The sequence below is a fragment of the Manis pentadactyla genome, chromosome 5 (assembly GCF_030020395.1).
Source record: "Manis pentadactyla isolate mManPen7 chromosome 5, mManPen7.hap1, whole genome shotgun sequence".
NCBI lineage: Eukaryota > Metazoa > Chordata > Mammalia > Pholidota > Manidae > Manis > Manis pentadactyla.
Window position 1 is genome coordinate 70,231,346 of NC_080023.1, and position 20,919 is coordinate 70,252,264.

The following is a 20,919-nucleotide window of genomic DNA, read 5'->3' on the forward strand; positions in this document are numbered from 1 at the left end:
AAAGGACACCATCAATAGAACAAAAAGGTATCCTACAGTATGGGAGATTGTATTCATAAATGACAGATCTGATAACGGGTTGACATCCAAAATATATAAAGAGCTCACACACCTCAACAAACAAAAAACAAATAATCCAATCAAAAAATGGGCAGAGGAGCAGAATAGACAGTTCTCTAAAGAAGAAATTCAGATGGCCAACAGACACATGAAAAGATGCTCCACCTCGCTTGTCATCAGAAAAATGCAAATTAAAACCATAATGAGATATCACCTCACACCAGTAAGGATCACCACCATCCAAAAGACAAGCAACAAGAAATGTTGGTGAGGTTGTGGAGAAACGGGAACCCTCCTACACTGTTGGTGGGAATGTAAATTAGTTCAACCATTGTGGAAAGCAGCATGGAGGTTCCTCAAAATGCTCAAAATAGACTTATCATTTGACCCAGGAATTCCACTCCTAGGAATTTACCCTAAGAATGCAGCACTCCAGTTTGAAAAAGACATATGCACCCCTATGTTTATCGCAGCACTATTTATAATAGCCAAGAAATGGAAGCAACCTAAGCGTCAATCAGTAGATGAATGGATAAAGTAGATGTCGTACATATACACAATGGAATATTATTCAGCCATAAGAAGAAAACAAATCCTACCATTTGCAACAACATGGATGGAGCTAGAGGGTATTATGCTCAGTGAAATAAGCCAGGCGGAGAAAGCCAAGTACCAAATGATTTCACTCATATGTGGAGTATAAGAACAAAGAAAAATTGAAGGAACAGAACAGTAGCAGAATAACAGAACCCACGAATGGACTAACAGTTACCAAAGGGAAAGGGACTGGGGAGGATGGGTGGGAAGGGTATGATAAGGGCAGGGAAAAAGAAAGGGGGCATTACAGTTAGCACATATAACGTGGGGGGGGGTACAGGGCAGGCTCTACAAGACAGAGAAGACAAGTAGTGATTTTACAGCATCTTTCTACGCTGATGGACAGTGACTGTGAAGGGGTATGCGGGGGGGACTTGGTAAGGCAGGAGCCTAGTAAACATAATGTTCTTCATGTAATTGTAGATTAATGATACCAAAATAAAAAAAAAGTACAAAGAAGCAGACAAAATTAAATTTAATAATATACTTTATTGAGCTCAGTATATCTGAAATATATCATTTCAACATGGCATTCATTAAAAGTGTTAATGAGGTAAAAAAAAAGGTTAAGTCACTAATGGTCACTTGAATTCTGACTCAGGGCAACATTCTTTCTAGTAACCTTGCTTTCTAGACATTATGTCACTGGATTCTCACAAAAATATATAAGCTAGATTATAATTTATTATCCTTGGTACAGATGAGACAACACCACACAGGCATATGAGGAAGGTTAATTTGCTACATTAATTCTCTCATTACAAAATTATATTACATAATTAGCTATTATGCCTGTGTCATGACCAGATTCATTAACCAAATGAAACAACAATAAAGTCTAAAAGAGGAAGTACACTGCTAAACTATTTTTAAAGTAACTCCTAGAAAGAGTTAATCATGGAATAGTCAAGCTAGGTCTATTAATCAGAAAGTTTTTTGAAATCCCTATTTTTTCTTAAATAAAACAAAGTCTTGAATTACTCAGTAAGAAAAAACAAGTTCTATACAACCTACACACAGAGGGTACACCTTATCGCAATGTCTGATGACTCCAACTTAAGTCATAACTTTTCAATATAATTTTCTCCACTGAATTAAATTTAGGATCTTCTAGTAAATTCATTTATTCTCTGACTTAAAAACTCATAACTGCTGATTACTATATCATAAAATATATAATGTACTGTACAATTTAAATAACCAGCCATATTGATATTTTTTGCTAGTTAATACTTATATGAAATATCATAACTGAACTGAACACTTAGGAAGTGATAATCATGTATAAGAAACTGTTAGAGACATCCAGGCTCAGATTCTTTCAGAATGGTTATTATGCATTTTAGAAAATTAAATAAACTGTAAAACTAGCCTGCATTCTGATGTAATTAAATGTTATTAACTATAGAATAAGTTTTCTTAGTAAAAGATACCAAGTAGCTGAGGAGTCAGGAAATCTCAAATATAAAATTTATTATCTGACTCAAAAGAAATAATGTAACTTCCTTGTACCTACATTTGTTAACTTTTAAATAAAATAGAGAAGCCTTTGCACCTGGTTCTTTCTATATATACATATATATCACATTAGAGAGAGGCATACAGAACAGTGTGAGAATCAAGTGCCATCCAAACAAAGTGGATATGTGCGGAGTGCCAACATTCAAAAGAGGCATATTTGGATTAATAAGTTGTTTGAATATTAAAACAAAATACAAAAATATAAATTTCATTGTTTGATTCTGTGATATTTTTCCAGTATTATTTTCAAGTATTTGATCTGCTAAAGACTGTCACTCAAGAAATTACATCATAAAAAGCACAAACTTTAATGAAAAACAGGGTATTACCTTTATATAAGTAACATGAAGAGCAATGAAGTCAGACAAATTTATCCTTTCTCTATTTCTTTGAATCGCTCAGACTGGGGAGGAGAAAAAAAAAAAAAAGACTCACCTTTGCCTGCAGGTTGAGGTACTGCAAATCCAGGCAATAAAAAGGGTGCCCCTGTCGTAATACCAGCTGGTTTTAGTTCATTGACACCATATGTTGTTAGGGAAGTTATCAGATTAACCAGATCTTTCAAGGCATCTTTGGATTCTGCCTCTTTTGCTTGTTCCAATCTAGGAAAAGTATGATTTAGCAAAAATGTTTTCTTTTTTGTTGTACTCTCAAATTTAATGCAGAAAGAAATGTTCAATTTTTATATGCAATAATAAATGTATAAAGTACTCCATTTCTTCTCACTATTTTTCCTATATAAAATAATATTGTTAAAAAAATCTACAAATTTTATTATAAGCCATTATGGTATATTTGAAAGAATATTACACCAACAGTCAGAAGACATGTTATAAATGTTGATTTTGCTGCTAGCAGTGACATTTTACATAAATCACTAATCTTTGGTGGAAGTGTCTATAAAATTAAAAAAATTAAATAGCTTTTAAGTTCCTGAAAGCCCTAAGGTTATATAAAACTTCACTGTTTACAACCAAAAAGCTTACTAATCACTTCCATTTTCTCTGTTAATAATTTTTAAAAATGATTTCCTTGATAAGAGTTCTAAGACTTTATAAGTATTTCACTAATTCAGGTACTCTCACTAGAGTACATTTAAATAAAGTTCTGAGGGTCTAACAATTTTTGAAAACATCTTAATTCCTTTAAAAGAAAACTGCAGTCACTATGGGATTATCTTTTGACTGTGGCTTTACTGAGAACACAAAATGGGGTGCAAAACTATCTCTTTTAAATAATAAGATTTATTGAGGCTTCCCCCTATCAGCACTAATTATTCTTATTAAAATAAACCTGGAGAATGCACAAAAGTAGAAAAGAAAATATATGCTTAACCTCAAACCTCTTGGACACTTTTAATATCCTGACGTATTTCTTAAACTTCTCTTTTTCTAATGTGGTATGTTTTATTTTAGTAAGTTATTTTCATGTCATAGACAGAATTCTGTAACCTGTTTTGTTCACTTACCAGTGTTATACACATGCTTCTCCTTGTTAGTATAAGCTCTCCATAGATGTTTATAATGGCCATGGAGAGCCATCCACTGATTTGGGCCAGAGGGAGGTAGGACAGCTATAATACAGGAGCACTAACACACATAAAATTTTGTCTATATTTATAATTACATATTTAGAATCACTAACCATAGGTGAAATTATTGTTTCTAACAGCATCAACATTTTTGAGGCTCTTAATAGTATTTGGTCAAGCTGCCTTCTCAAAGGATTATACCAATTAACACCCCTCTAGTAATGTGAAATAGTTATTTCATCAACTTTCATGTCCTCATTTGTAGGCTACAGTACATATGTGAAATTACATTCTTGGGGGTTGCCTAACAGTAATGGCAACTACATTAACTAGTGTTAGGAATAAGTTTACAAAATAATAGTTTACAATAGATTAAATGATCTATAAATAACCAATGGCCCAGGAACAATTAGTGAGACATGAGTATCTTCTTCCTAATAGATTTGTAACCAGCCATTTTCCCAGGATATACATGGAACTTTTGGCATGAAAAAGGAGGCTAAGGAAACATTTTAGATTGACTAATTTGTTTTATATATACAATCTGTATAATTATTCTTGCTATTAACTATATTAATAACAACACTGAAATTACTAATTACTAAAAAGAAAAATATAATTAAGAAGAGTTTATGTTTAGGTAGATGTTAATTAGTTCATCTAAACTCCTCTCCCTCAGCTACAAAAGAAGAGCAGATTTATTCTTCACATCTAACACCGATTCCACCATATCTAAGTCTGTATTTGCCAATTTAATTCTAAATTCACTTTATGTATTCTGCTGACAGAACAGGAATAAAAGTAACTGACTAAAGCCAAGAAAATAAAGTATACATGACTGATTCTTTCTTTCCTATAACCCTAAACCATATTGCTTCCTTTGATGAAAAAGATTGAGAAGACATTTAAAATATATTCTTAACCTGTGAGGTTTTACCTAAGCAAGAGATCACAAAGGAAATTATATCCTTGCCATATTCGAAAATCATCCAAAAGAGTTTGGGAGACATCACTGGAATCTTTGAGGAAACAAGAAAGCCCAGCAAACATTTCAACAATTTCTAGGGGAGACAGGTCATCTGATTGCTGCATATTCTGAACACATGTAGATAAACATTCTTTTTCTGTAAGAAAAAATAATTAAATATATATTCTATCAAATGCATAAGAAAATTTTCTTTACTCTTAACTGGTATGTAATGACACATTTAATAAAACATTTATATCTTAGTGTATCTATAAAATACTGTAAGATAAATGTTACATTTTCTAAAAGTAAATGTAACATTCAACTCATTAGGAAACCTCTGCCTCTAAGTAGTAAACAAAGGGTAATATAAGAAGTATTGAAAAATAATTGACATTTATTATAGTTTTTACATCATGTTTGGATGTTATATCATTAAACAAAATTATTTCCTACTGCCAAATGACTTTTTTGTCTTTTATATTAATATAGTAAAAGGATGGGGAAAAAAACTATCTCCTAAGTTTAGGAAGAAAAATCCAGTAATTAGTTAAAAGTACAAATTAGAGTGAATAGAGAACAGTGTGAGATACAAAAATACTTCAGGAAATAAAATTTTAAAAGTTATGTTTGTACTCACTATTAAAACACAGTTGAACCCCATCACTGACTTTGGGGATTGGAGGCATTTCTGAGAAGACTTGCCCTCTCGTATCTTTAATATAATTTGCCCTAAAGAAACCCAGTATCACATAACAAAAGCTAAAAGGATTTAACATAGAAATGGAGGCAAGAAACATTCAATGACTAACTGATGTTAGGTAAGTAAGTGAACAAGTAGTTGTATTAAAAATTATTTTGAAAAATTTTCAGGTGTGTGCATATAAAACAAAGTTTCATTATGTGGAAGTTTCATATATATAAACAGAGTTCAGGGTTACTATGTGTAACATTCACATGCATACACCACACACATACATAATGAGTAGAGTTTTTGAGATGCTATAACTGTCTCCTACTTAGACATTTTAAAGAATAGTTGATACTCACACATAATTTAAACAGAATGGACCATTTCTCCTTAGTACTGATAAAGATCCACCTAATTTCATTTATGCTGCATTCGACAGATTATTTTGTCTACTAATGAAATATTTTCAGAAAGACTTCTAAGTAAAACATCTCAAAAAAGAAACTTTTTTTTTTAGTAAACAAGGAGGGAAGAATAGGCTATGACACAGAACTTATATTATGATTGAACATTCACGTGATGAAATTATGGTAACTCATACATATCTACTGTTAGAATATGAGAATTTCTTACATTTCAAATGCCTCACAAATAAAAAAAATTTTTTTTCCTCCTGGCAAATATAGTTTTCAATTTAAAACAATTTTAGAGAACTGGGGGATAAAAATAAATTTGTCATCCTATGAAGAAGAGAAAATAAAAGAAATTTAGAGCACCTAAAATGAATACATAAAGAGATATTTACCATGAATATACTTCACTACATTGACGCTAAGTCCATGCCGGGAGATGGTCATAAGGACTTCTCCAGCACTCTTTCTCCAAGGCAGGTTATAGGGAGGGCACCAAGAGGTTATTGCACTGAATAAAAGCTGGAGATCATCTTTTTGAGCCAGCTCCTCTGCTGGAGAAACAAAACTGCAGAGTTTCACTAAAATCTAAAAAACAAAACAAAGGTGTATATAAATAAATGAATGGCTAGGGAAAGGGAGGCACTAACAAAGGACTAGATCTGATTATTAAAAACTAGAAGTTCAGGGTTAATACTGAGTGATATCATTCAAAGCCACAGTCATGAGTGATTTAATTTAGGCAGCAATTAAAAAAACCTCTATAATTTAGAAGTGTGTTATGGTTAAACAGTAAACCACCCCTATTTTTATCAGCTTATTTCTTTTTCCAAATGTTCTGTGTTTACTATCTACTCTTCATCACAGTACTTTTGCTTACCTTACCCTGAAAGGGCATGAATCAACAGCACCTTTCAAGGTCAACATTTTAGTTTTCTAATCTAGTACTTTAATTCTTGATTTTTCATTGGTGAAATGTAGTTTTCTTCTCTAAAAAGGATTGTTTCAGGGAGATGGGAAAGTAAAAACCGGTGTTCAAAAGTAAAAGTATTTTCAAATTATTCCAATTTCTGCCTAAGTAGAAGGGAGTATCAGAGTGATAAAATAACCTTCATTCAGAAGTATCTTACAGTTATGTTCAGTACCTAAAAATACTCTAAATCCTGGCTTTCAAAAAGCTTCAGAACTCCTTAAACTCTAGAATGAGAACTTATTCCTGAACTATGACTTGCAAAATATACATTACACAAGTGCTCACAGCACTAAGAGCCTGCTACTTGGGGAATTCAGCTCTGGCTTCTGTCCTCTATGGATTTTTTTATTCTTATCCCAATTTAGTGTCAGGGTAAGTTAACTTTTCATCTCTGTGGTAAATTTCCTCATCTAAATTTTAAAATATATCTATAATTTGAGTAAAATAACTACAATTTATTAAAGTTTTATTCTCCTTTGAAGGAAAAATGCTTCATAAAATTTGAATATTTCAGTATCTGTGGAGAAACTGCTAAACAGAAAAAGGTATTTGGATATCATGTTTTGCCTGAGAAAGATAGATCTTGCTATTCCTAATTTACTTCAACGAAAAATTTACTTAAGTACAAGAGCTTTCTAATTCATAGCTACCAGATATCAGGAAGGAAAAAAAAGACTAAGAATTCAGAGAAACAAAATATTTACAAAATCAGTAAATACAGGCATCCCTCCGTTGGCCCCAAAATGCTCAGAGGAACTGTTGGATACCAAATGTCCATTAACATGGGTAATGTAAGTGTCTTTTCCCATATGTGTCACACCAAACAAAAAATATTTATGAAAAAAGTCAATTAAAGCAAAATACACACACACATATATATATATGCTCATAACAGTATAATATTGATTATATGCTTCATTGGTTCTTACACTGCTCTTACGCAGTTAGAGGAATGGATGTCTTTTCTCTAATTTATAACATAAAAACAAATCCAAAAATAAAATACTTTTTCTACATCAAATCTTTCTCAAAAATAAACTAGATTTAATTCCTTGAATTTACTGACTCTTACAATAACTTGTTCTTAATCTTTAAGGGCTAAAGGATTCTTACACATAATCTAGTACTTATACATTTCACACAGTAGAAAGCTGGAGAAATCTAAATCTCATTCCTTTTTTGTCCATACACTAACCACTTCTATTTGTAGGGCTTCTGTTTACAAAGGCCAGTGAAGTGTGGCAGAGCAATAATTGGCCATATCGACGCAAATGAAGAAAAAAAAAGGAATGCCTACATGAAGCAGAACCAACTGCTAGGGTCCCAGGAAACCATCTGTCACATAATATAAACAAAGGGATTCCATCTATCATAAACCCTGCGTATTCTGAAAACAGTGAATAGGTTTGTCTCTATTGGTTTTCTAGACAAAACGATAAAAACAAAGTCCAGTCTGTGATGAGGAACTAAAAAAAGGAAGTGATGCAGTGAAGCAGCTCTGGACAAGGTGGCGGGACAGTCGGGTTCTGCTGTGGATTGCAGAACAGCTATCAATTTGCGTAACGTAAATTGGCGAGCTTCATTTAAATTATCGAGTTCCTTTTGGCCTTAACATTCAATGACTCCAGTGAGCTGAAATGAATACCACGTTAGCGGAAAATCAGCACTCACTGCTTTCAGGTATAGAAAAAATTTTTTTTACTTTTTGAAGAAATTTCTGCTATACTTACTAGTATTCAGTATGTAAAATTCACTTCCATTTATTGCCTGAGACACTAGTTTTTTTTAGAAGGGCTTTATTGAAATGGAACTCCTAGTCTAATTAGACTAACCCACTACACATCAGCAATGCCTTGAAGCAGCGTTAATTCCTATGTGATTTTTTTCCTTTATTTATTCCCATTGCTTTTCTCACCCAGTGTAACTCCCGAGTCAGATAAAACTGAGTTCTAATCCTACTGCTGCCATTTATTTGCTCACATCACCGTTTTGGGCAGAAACAAAAGCTCTAAAGTCATGAGATGTCTTGCAAATTATATGAAATAACATGTTAGCCACCAACACCAATGCATCGAATAAATTGAGTATTCAATAAATATTTGTTGAATTGGTATTTTAGTCCTATCTTTTCCTTTCTAAAACTGCCGTAATTTCTCTCTCCCCTGTCCTTTCACTGCTAGCACCACTACAAAGCTGGGTCATTCCTGCAGTAAAGATCCCAGTAACGAGGTGCAACGGTCATCTGCACCAGCCTCTACAAGCTGGTCCCAAGTCCACCACAAATCCAGTGGTCAGTGGCTCCTCCCCATGCCCCTCACCTCGCCAAATGGCCTTCTCTCTTCTTCCTACTGTCACTGACGGGTTGTGGTAATGGCAGCCATCAGAGGGACCTTAATTTCAGGTTTACTACACCCTAAGCAGAGAAACACAGCTTTGTGCATTATTTCATTTGATCCTCACAAAAACCCTTTAGGTAGGTATCATTATGCTCGCTTAGAGGTAAGAAATCTGCATCTTAGGTTAAGTAATTGCAGAGAACTGGATTCAAACAGGTGCAGGGTTTTTTTTTATTGAGGTAAAAATATGTAATACAAAATTTACTCACTTAATCATTCTGAAGTATAGATACAGTCGTGTTAGCTATCTGCACTTTGTTATGCGAGATACCTCTGGAACATTTTCATCTTGCAAAACTGAAACTCTACACCCATTGTACAACTCATTTCCCCCACCCCTGACCCCTGACGACTGTCATTCTACTTTCTGAGAGTTTGATCTTTGGAGACATGTAATAATATATTGGAAACATGCAGTATTTGTCTTTTTGTGTCAAACTTTTTGAAAGCACTTTTTAGTCCCATGGACAGACTATGTTTTCTAAATGTTTGTAGTTTGCTTGTTTTAAAAAATTTCTCCCAAGAAAGGATATCAAAATGATGACAGTATTTCCAGGCTGGCTAACAATAACATAGGTCTAGTTGAGCCTCTGTGAAGCATTGATGCCATTTAAAGAAGAGTGGCAACAGGGGGAAAGATTTTACAGGCAGGGAGCAGAGGTAGCAGCATACACCTAAACAAACTTTACAAAGAAATATTTATAGGCTAAGGACATCCTGTATATAGACAGTAACAAAACAATTCCTTGACATTATTACCCAATTACCCCCTTGAAATATTACCCAAAACTTAACATGATTGTCAATAAAAGTTTTCTTGTTTAGTTCACTTCGGAGATGTTATGTTATTGCTATATCAAAGGTAACTGTAAAATTGAATCTCTTCAGAGAAACAGACTTATTTCTCACTCAACTATTCCTCAAAAGAAAAGTGCAGATTCAAGAAATGTGACAATTATATGAGAAAAATCCAACTTAGTACAAACAGCATGAAATACTATAGGAAATGGAAGCAGGCAGAACATGTACTTAAGGAGTACACCTGGTCCCCTCTAAGCAGAGTGGTATAGACGGCCAGGAAACAGCACCTTCCGTACCTGTACAAAAACTTTCTGGAGTAGTCCACGACGTTCTGCTAGAGGTAGCTCATTCTGTGCACCTCCAACTGCCTCAGGCACATGTGGAAGGTCAAAAAACAGATATAGACATTTAACCAGGGTGGAAGGCACTGACATCGTTGTCATGCAGTCCACAGTTTTCTGGAAAACAAACCAATACATAAGTGAATAAACAGAAAAACCTTACTGTAAGTGGTACAGCTAAGTTCACAAATTTTAAGCCAGAAATTAAATCACTTACTCACAAATTTTAAGCCAGAAAATTGTATGTTAACAAAATACCTCTTTAAATTCCTGAAAACTTAAAAAAAAAAAGGACTCCATGCCAACAAATACTACTTTCCCACTTGGATAAATTTTCTTTAATCGAATATTGAGATGTGCTTGTTATCAGTTAAGGTTTTTATTAGGTTTGCTACTTATTTATTAAGAGGCAGCATGTTTCAAAGAAGATAACCTATAGGATTTAGAAAAGAGTAACTTAACCATGAACTTGGGCAAAGTTATCACTGGACCTCACTTTCTCTCCTTAGGATTACTATACTCCTTATGATAAATAAAAGGGTTACATAAGATAACAAATGCAAAGAGGTACACTAAATTACATCTAAGTAGTTGCTTTACTATCACTTTCATTCTTATTGTGGATTCTTGGGGCTGGAAGGACACGAGGGATAGAGCCATCACTGACACAAAACATCTCTACATTATTTTCAAAGATTTCCAGAGGAGGACATTTCCAACCTTATGGTGAACAGAGCAGTACTGTAAAGAAGTATACTATAATAATTATCAAAACTGCTCCACTGTGCAGTTTGGAATAAAAAGTTTTACCATACTAGAGATCATCAGGTTGGCATCACCTATAGGTTAGCTTATTAACTTTTTCATCAAGCGTTTCCTGCATGCCTGGCTTGTGTCTGGCAGTGTGCTGGGAGCTGGGCACGCAAAGACAAAGCATCCCTGCTCCTCAGAAGGCATGTCTTACAAGCAGAACCAGGTTCATCAGTAACTACAATTGAATCTCTTAAGGGTAACAGTGATATTACCTACAGGCTAATATGAAAGGGAATGATCTACACTGCCAGGAGTAGAATGGAAAAGTGTAGGAATTAAAATAAGAGGGGAAAGATCTGGAAGATAGATAGGAGGTTAGACCATATGATAATAGTATGTTTCAGGAACCTAAGTCCAAGATTGCTGGCTCCCGAAAAGGCACAATAATAATGTCTCATCTTTAATGAGTCTTTATTATGTAACAGGCATAAGGCTAAGCATTTTAAATACATGATCTTCTCTATTTCTCAAACAACCGTATGAGGTCATTACTGTATAATCCTTACTTTACAAATGAAGCAACTGAGACACATCACACACCCTGCCTTTGGTTAGAGGGCTAAGTGGTCCACAGGTGTATATGTGCTTAATGACCTATGCCAATGTGTCTCATTCTAGTTTACTTTTAGTTTGCTGGCACTGGAGACACAATGAAGTGTTATAAAGAATAGAACCAGATTTCAGAAAATTAGCTGGTGGTAGTAGATATCATAAATTAGATATAAAGAACAGGAAGGCCAGGGTAATTAGGAAACTAAAACAGAAAGCCAAATAATGAGAAGCGGAGCCTGAACTAATGCAGTAGCAGGATGATGAGAGGAGAGACTAGAACAATCCCTTGCAAGATGTGGTCCCTTTCTACATACCCAGTATCATTTCCTGCCTCTAATATTAAAAAATCCTCTGCTCTTTCCACTTACAATTTATTATTTCTAGATACCCATGTCTCCATACATCGCATGAAGAGTTTAAATGTTTGCTCATGTCTGAAATTTTTCTTAAATCCTCATCTTTCCTACAAAACTTCTAACACATTTCTATTTGAATAGCACTACATATACCCCATTATTGCATTTTATAGTATTATCTTCATCCACTTCATCTCTGTCATATACATTTTGACTCAGGACCATGTTTAGTCATTTTTGCATCTCACTGCTGCCAAGAGAAAACGGCATGTAAAAAAAAAAAAAAAAAAAAAAAGCTCAAAGCATAACACTGACTTTTTCTTTTAAAGTGTCTCTTTTTCAGCTAAATTATTACTAGTTTTCTCTTCCCATTAACCAAAGTATGATTTTTCATTTTCATCTTATAACTGACAGTTTAAAAACACAGCTTGGTATCCAAACTGGTAATTGGCAAAATCTGTAATTTGTTTTAAGTTATTAAGTTTCTCCTGATTCTTTTCTTATAGTTTTAGTCTATCCATCTGTGCAAGTTTAAATTAATCCACATTTACTGACTTCCTACTCTGTGTTAGGTAATACGGTAGGACACAGTCTCTGCTCACCACTGAGAAAGAGAAATGTAGCATCTGTAGAAAATGTGAATAAAACTTAGAAATATTCCAGTTAAAAATTATTATTTACATGCTATTCTAAACCAAACCAAATTTTGGTACAGTAATATAGAGGCATTTATAACTACCATCAGTGGCAAATGAAATTGGCATTTTAATAGTTATCTGGTATGGTCACAGATATATGGAAATAATGGTCCACCTTAGAATTATTTGAAGGTTACTAAGGGTGCATAAACATCTCCATTTGTCCAGGACTGAGGGACTTCCTGGGATATGAGCTTCTATGCTAAAACTCGGTAAGTCCCAGGTAAGTCAGGACTAGTTGGTCTGATTACTTTTCTGATGTTAAAAACAAAACAAAACAAAACAAGAATAGGAAACAGGCCACTCCAAGGAAGAAAAGTCTACGTGCTACTTTGGGCTAATGACTAGTTTCAGGACACAGTTACTAAGAAATACGCCTTGTTTCTGCTGTGACTTGTCACCATATTATGACTGGTACCACAGTCACCTTTGTAAATTCCATTACTAAATGATGTGAGTTGTTTGAAAGCCACTTATAATTTAGACAACAGATTGGTACTCACTTTGATAGGTAAGTTTTACTTTGGATTTTAGAAGGTTAAATAAACTTCCTTCATTCCCCAAAATATTACAGGCCAAAAATCAGGATCTAAACATCTCATAAATGAGTGCATTCAGCATATATCATGACAGATGTTTAAAGCTGATGGGGTGTATTGAGGTTGGGGAGCAATCTCCAGAATAAATTAAGTGGGAAGGGAATATATACAATACTGAAGATGGCAAATTTTCTTATTTTCTATAAAAATTAGAAAAATTTAAAGCATTTCCCATGTCATTTATTCTCATTAGCTAAGTAACCTTAGATGAACCTTAGATGATTCTTCTAATCCAAAGTTTCCCTGACATGGGTTACAAAAGTGTAGGGGGCTGAGCCTGACGGAACCAGAGCTCCCAGGCTACTCGCCTGCAGCCACAGTCAGTTCACCTCTCTGCCCAGCGAGCTGTATATATGGTATATTCTATGTGCGTTATGACATGACGAAGATGGAAACCCCTGCTCTAAGTTAGGCATTTTCTCATTTGTAAAATGCATAAAGCATCAAACTCCTCGTAGAGATGTTGTGAGAATCATGAAATAATGTGTAAGAAGAATTAGAAAATACCATGATTAACATAAAATATTATTTAGATATGAGGACAAAGTTAACTTCACAATATCCCTAGAGGATAAAAAAAGAGGTTAAATTATCAAACAAGAAAACAAAGAACTCACCTGACCAGAGGATGCTAACAAATTAATTGTCGTCAGAAGCATCCAACCTCTACTGGCTTCTTCACTCTGATTGATTTCTAGGAACTGGACTATGGCCCGACTTGCAGCTTCTATAAAACCAAAGGAAAGCCATTATTTGGGAGGGAAATCATAAATCATACATAAAAATTTCTCCTTAAAACCTACAAAGAAATGATCATTTACTAAGAACATCTTTTATATAAGCACTATTAGATGCTCTATGTAAGACATATTAAAAAGAGCAATGTCTTAATAGTATACACCTAGGCCCTTACAGCATATCATCATAAAAAACACAGAAATGTAAACACTAACCTACATATTCTAGGGAAAGGCATCTCATGAACTAGTCAAAAACATTCATGGAAAAGGTAAAATTTGAGCTAAACCTGTCTGGAAAACAAATTTATGTTTGTCTGGAAGTGGGAGGAGGAAAGGGTATAGGGATCCCACGAACACAGTATAAAAACAAAAGTATGGCTAGAGGAATGAGCCTAATATGTACAGATCAAGATGAAGAACTGTAATAATGCTAGGTTATATTCTAGAAGAGCTTATATTGAGAATTAGAGTCTAATATCAACAATGATAGAAAACTGATGTCTATTTATGAAGGAAGGTAAGCTAAGGACTGTATCTGACTCCACAAAAGGGAGCAAAGTAGAAGATGAAAAGATTATTCCACGACTACTCATTTAGGAGTGATGTATATGCCAACTGGAAGGGCAAAGAGACTGGGGCAGGTAGCAAATTAGGAGGCTACCTCAGTGATACACACATGGGGTGACTTGAGTACCTGACAGTAAGAACAGAGAAACAGTAAGAGTCACTCATGGAACTGCAGTGCTGGAAGAATCTTTTAAAGTAAATTTAAGTTGGTTATGTTTTTAGAGATAAGGGAAAATGTGTAAATCCCTAACCACAGACTTAATTTCATCAGCATAAAGTTCATCCACTTTTATACTGACAACCAACATAAATTAGTGTTGCTGGAAAATAAGTCCAATCTGTTCACTCCAAACTAACCTGGTAAGTTACTAATGTACACTTAACACATACCATAAAGACGTAGGAAGTAGAATAAATACAATCTAGACTATCTTAGTGGTATTTGTTTCTTCCATTTAAGTCAATTAAGATAAAAGTGGTTATTAAGTAAAAGAATGAATACAAGACATACATATGGTACTGTGTTGGGCATATTTCATCCTTATATACTTCTATTTGAAGGAACATTTTAATAAGAAATTTTTTTTAAGTCATTTTTACCAAATCTTAACTATGTAACAAGTACAGTTTTAAGTACTAGTAGATTTAGCTCACTTAATTTTTACAAGAACCTTAGGAGTAATTTTCTATTATTATGCCTCCTATAACAATATAAATTGAGAAACAGAGGATAATTTGCCTAGAGTCACAGTTAGTTAGTGAAAGAACTTATATTCAGCCTCTGTACCCCAAAAGGACAGTGATTTAAAAAAATTTTTTTACTGGAAAAGAGGGAAGTCTGGCTTATGTCTAATATTCAACATCTCATGAGTGTTGGTTGAAATTACTATCTTCGTATGTTCACTGATTTATAATCTCTCACCTCTCTAGAAAATAAACACCATGGGATCAAACTCCTTCTCTGCTTTATTTACCACCTATCCCCATAGTGAAGCACATTGCTGGCACTAAGTGAGCACTCAATGAACATCTGTTAAATGAATGAATAAATCAACATAGGAAGATCAAAGAAGGACACACTGAGATCAATTTTCTATGAACATCAACAGGTTTGGATTTACTATGGTTAATAGAGATTTCTGAAAGTTGTGAAAAGGGGAGTGACACAATGAAAGCAATGTTTAAGGCTGATTAAATTGTGAAGGACTCATTAGAGAGGAAACAGATAAAATAATAAATAACACCGAGAAACCTTCAGCAATTAGTTTGCAACCACTGGTGAAAATTGACCTGCAAATTTTTCTTGCAAGCCTATAATGGACACAGACAATTTGCTACATAACACGAGCCTTCTTTCCTTAGAATTAAATGCTCATGTAAGGAAGTCAACTTCTTCACAGTTAGTTAAAATTCTCAAAGGCTGACATGCTATGCTTTCATTTCCTAGGTGTCTTCATGATTAGGCACTTTCGTATTAAATTGTCCATTTCCAATTTCATAACTAAACATCTTTAAAAAAACAACTTGCAATCTTCAAATCATTTCATAGTTAGGTCAATGTAAAATCCTATTTCATAAAAAAAAATTGATTAGTAAATGAACTGGTTAATACCACCTCGGCTGCTCACAGAGGGGGGAAAAAATTGAAGAACCAAATCTACTTTAAAAGAAGAAAAAAAGCTATATTTCTGGTACAAAGCTATAAACCTATGGATCAGATACACATTGGTGAATTTGGATTCCATCAATTTTATTTAACGTAACACTATTAACGTTACAAGAAAACTGAAAATAGAAATTGGACCAATATGTATTTTTGCTGCTCTTCAGTAAGTTGTCAACTATAAACAATGAACTAATGCTTATTTTAAGAACCAAAACACCAAAACTGTAGTCTTGGCTTCAAACAGTTCTGTTTTTTTCATCAATGGAAGGCATTTACACAAACTTGTGGTTTCTTCTGTTTTGACTGATAGTGAATATCATGGTATTCCTCAAGACAAAAGACAAGTAATAGATTTTTAAAACCCAATGTTCTATTTATTATTAACCATTACAATAGTTTGATGGATTGCTACACTTATTAAATCAGTTCATACATGTGAAAATAAAACTTGTTAAGGATCAAGGCAGCATAATTATTAACAGTATCTCTTTAACAACTCTATACCAAAATAATAATGACTACTCTTTTTAGGTGGAGAAGACCTATATTACATCATCAATAACATAGTATATTACCTGGCTTTGAGTTATATGCTCACACAGATACAGAGTTTTAGATAAGTGGCTGTGGTTGAATGATATGGGAGCAATCCAAGCTCATTAACAGAATAAACTATTTAGTCAATGAAAAAGTCCTAGTCAAAATAAATACTGTGTTGGATCTTTCCATTTCACTAATGTTTAACAATTACAAATACAACTTAAGGTTATGAGAGTTAATGAAAGAAACATTAATATTAACCTATCTTGAGAGTTGCCAATCATATGATACAAGCTTTAGCTTTCACACTGCATTTCAAAACATTTAGTTAGACTATATATAGAAACAAAGTTAGTAAAGAACATTATTAGCTTAAAGGAGAAAATAATGTATACAACTAAAGAAAACTAAGTTCCAGTGCACTAAACGAATATAAGTGGAGAATACAGGTAAATTCAGTTAGATGGTATTAACAAATCAGAACATAAGATTTGTTAACAGTAAGTGCAATACAACAATATTTCCTCTGCAGATTCCACACTCATTTTCAACCTTATGCTTTAGGATGATAATATGAGACACATTTATAGTATTATGCTTCTTCTTTCATAAACAACAAAAGTCCGAGCCCTAAGCACCCCATCCCATCCCAAAGGAAAACTTGCACAAGTGAGTCAGAAAAGCAATATTAGAACTCATAGCTCCCATGCTTCTTTCCACTTGGTCATACATAACCACACCTTGGCAATGAAATTACCTGAAGGTGTTGTGGCTTGGAAATCCTTGGAAGACAGCGGGGCACACTGTTTTTCTGCTTAAAAAAAAAAAGGCTGTGTTGTCTAACTGGAAATTCATTACATTATACTAACCCCACGACAGATGCCACACAAGATGCCAAGCATGGTCAGCATGACCCAGCTTCTCCAGCACCAGGCTGCCGTCCAAGGGGATCGCACCACTGTGTTTAACAGTGACACCTAGTGTGCGGCAAGGTCAGTAATAGTAAACTGAAGATACTATTTTTATTCAGGTGGGAATTTTTTGCTTCAGTGATGTAAATCAGCCATGTGCTGTCAGAATCATCAGATTGCATGGTTGAGCTTAACAAGAAGAGATGGGAAAAAAATCTCAAGCTACACCCTGTACACAATATGGGCACAATATCATGTATTTTTTCAAATTAGTTGAGAGGCAATAGATATTTTGTCTTCCACAGTGTATATTAACTATTTATTTATCAAGGGGAACTATTCTTTACCCCAAATATTCAGGTTTCATAGTTCAGGAACACAGATCAGTAAAAAACTTCCATGGAATGCAACCTAAATAAATTCTTCACATTCTAAAATCACTTTGCATTCTGAAAGATACCAGCCTTGCTCATCTCCTCAAAATCTTTCATGGAATCATAATTTCTGTAGAAATCTGCATATGCCTTCTTTCTTGGTTCAGCCACAGCGAACTTACAGAAAGCTGCAACCCCCAGGGATACAATAAATTCTCCGACAATATGAAACCACAGGCACTTGGCCAGAAGGCCTCGCATCTGAGGTTTCGTCAAAGCACTAGAAGCCATGGTAATTTTTATCCCTGACACCAAAGACCCTCCTAACCTACAAGAAAATGGATGGCGCTTGGGCAGAGCACAGGCATAGAAAAGGCAATACATATTTTTAACAAAAACCATACAGAGGCAACAACCAAGAGAGAATTACTGGAGACAGAGAAAGAACTAGAACTGGGAAGTTGCCCTAATGTCTTATAAATCAGTCTGTGTATCTAGCCTACATGTTGATATTCCTTAAAAGTTCTGATTTTCACAAACTTCTCATGGATAGATTTAAAAAGCAGAATTGCAGATAAGCATGTCTTCCTATTGAGATATCTACAATCCATGTTAGAAGTCATCTGAGAAAAAGACTTGACGTGTAAGTGCTGATTAGGTGACAAACCAAAAAACAAGGATTTCACACCAAATTCAGGAGTCCTGGAAGAATAATCTTATGCTAATACACAACAAATACAGCTAATTTTCATATGAATAATAGGGGGCTCTTTTGGAGTAAAATTATGTGCATGTAAATTATAAGAAAATTACTTACAGTGATAGCTTCCTGTAAAATAAAAGGGAGGTAAGGTATTGAAAGCAGCCAAATTCACAGAAGCAAAAAGTAAAATGGTGGCTGTCAACAGCTGGGAGGAGGAAGAAATGGGGAGTTAGCTTGTTTCAATGAATACAAAGTTACAGTTATACAAAAGGAAAAAGTTCTAGACATCTGCTGTGCTTACAGTTAACTATACTGTACACTTAAAAATTTGCTGAGGGTAGGTGCCATGTTATATGTTTTTTAATCACAATAAAAATTAATCATTTGTGGGGGTGCTTGGTGATGGGGGAGTCTGGTGGACATAGTGTTCCTCATGTGGTTGTGGATTGATGGTACCAAAAAAAAAAAATCAATCAGAAAATAAAGATGAGATATCTAAGAGGTGAGAAGACTAAGGATGTACCTAGATCCTGAAAATCTAAAAAAATTTTTACTAGTAAAGTCAAAAGATAATAAAAAAGACTCTATAAAAGTAGTTGTGATAACATCACTGACCAAAAGAAACTTCCAATGTTCAAGATTAAAAGTGAAAGAAGAGATCAAGGATTCCCACAGCCAGGGTTCTTTAAGGCTAACTGAAGAGATACTCCAAAATTAGGCTTTTTTCTCTTAAACATCAATAAGGCTGGGTTTTTTTCATACTACTCCAATTCTCAAAGAACCAAAATAAAACAGAGAACTCCTTTGTCAAAAATCAGTAAAAATGTATTTGTACCTCATCTAGAAGCACAAGTAGTCTTCTAGGTGACACAGGATGAGCACAAGAGACAATGGAATTAAATAAGTAAATGAACAAGATACTTTCAGATGATGACAATGCTACAAAGTAAGTGTTCAGTGTAACTGAATACTAACTGGTATGGGGATGGAGTATAAAAGATCTATTTGAGACAGGGTGATTTAAAAAGGTTCCTCTTGTGGAGATAGAATCTACACAAAATAAATCTTAATTCAATGGATTCTAAAGTTAATGAATTTGAAAAGTTTAAAATTAAAAATTATATGGAATTACACAATTATGAAAAAAATATCTTTAAAATACCTGGGAAGCAAGATGTCACCAATGGAGGAAGGTAGATGAGGGGCACAAGGGTCCCTTTGTACTTACATTTGCACCTTCCTGTGAATCTGTAATTATTTCAAGATTAAAGAAGTTAAAAAATAAATTGTGCAACTATTATTGTGATTAACAATGAGACATTTTCTACTTCATCTGAGATAACTTTCTTTATGTCTAACAATTGCCTTAAGTATGTAAAATCTTAAGGGGAAAAACAAATCTTCAATGTAGAAAAATGTTTTCTACAACCATGCAGATAAGATATTTAAAAATACAGCAACAGAGAAAGCAAGTATTAATACAGTTTTGGGAATATTTTTATTCTAATATAGCAATATCACTCAAGAAAGAAAATGCAATGACAGAACTCTATGTAACAGAGAAATTTCCCTTCATGTTAACCTGTTTAAAATAGCTAAGAAGGCATAAAAAAAACAAACCTTATACTTAAGACCAGCTTCTCACTTCAAGAGAATTGAACTCAGGAAAATTACAAAGCATGCAGGCCCATTTTGGGTAGAGAAGGGAGAAGACAGGGTAAGAAGTTATCTTAAACTATCTTACCATCTTTCACTGGACTTGCTACAAAGACTGAAATATAATTAAAGCTGTCTCATTTCAAAATCCATACACCAATTCATATAACATACTGCTTCTGAATAAAGGATTTAGTTCTAATATTTTAATGGCTGTTGCTCCAAAGACTGGACAATGGGCTCCAATTAAAGATAGAAGGTTGAGCCATTGCATTTATCTCTGCTCTCCCTTGAAGCCCCACTGCTATGGACTGAATTGCGTCCCCCTGTTCCCCACATTCCTATGTTGAAGCCCTGACTCCTAATGCAACTTATTTTGGAGGTGGAGCCTTTGGGAGATAATTAGGTTTAGGTGAGGTCATAAGGGTGAGGTCCCCATGGTGAGATTTAAGAAGT

The 20,919-nt window shown here is 34.2% G+C and overlaps 2 protein-coding genes across 9 annotated transcripts in view; both read right to left on the reverse strand.

Annotated features, from left to right (window-relative positions):
- WDFY3 (WD repeat and FYVE domain containing 3) overlaps positions 1–20,919 on the reverse strand; it is a 275,767-nt gene that overhangs the window by 141,486 nt on the left and 113,362 nt on the right. For 5 of the 8 annotated variants that reach the window (XM_036906345.2, XM_036906342.2, XM_036906344.2 and 2 more), the window contains 6 exons: positions 17,577–17,633; positions 13,924–14,033; positions 10,244–10,405; positions 6,173–6,365; positions 4,647–4,833; positions 2,614–2,780 (listed from right to left, as the gene is read on the reverse strand). In XM_036906345.2, the coding sequence (XP_036762240.2) occupies positions 2,614–2,780; positions 4,647–4,833; positions 6,173–6,365; positions 10,244–10,405; positions 13,924–14,033; positions 17,577–17,633 (876 nt within the window). The remainder of the gene's footprint in view (positions 1–2,613; positions 2,781–4,646; positions 4,834–6,172; positions 6,366–10,243; positions 10,406–13,923; positions 14,034–17,576; positions 17,634–20,919) is intronic. The other 3 variants (XM_057502413.1, XM_036906346.2, XM_036906343.2) reach the window with 2 other exon arrangements.
- Positions 18,021–18,474, reverse strand: LOC118922999 (cytochrome c oxidase subunit 6C-like). The gene has a single exon (XM_036906350.2). The coding sequence runs from the start codon at positions 18,393–18,395 to the stop codon at positions 18,168–18,170; it is 228 nt and encodes a 75-aa protein (XP_036762245.2). The 5' UTR covers positions 18,396–18,474; the 3' UTR covers positions 18,021–18,167.

Bases quoted from the DNA above. Each gene is read 5' to 3' on its own strand.
- LOC118922999 (XM_036906350.2), bottom strand. From the start codon at position 18,395: ATGGCTTCTAGTGCTTTGACGAAACCTCAGATGCGAGGCCTTCTGGCC.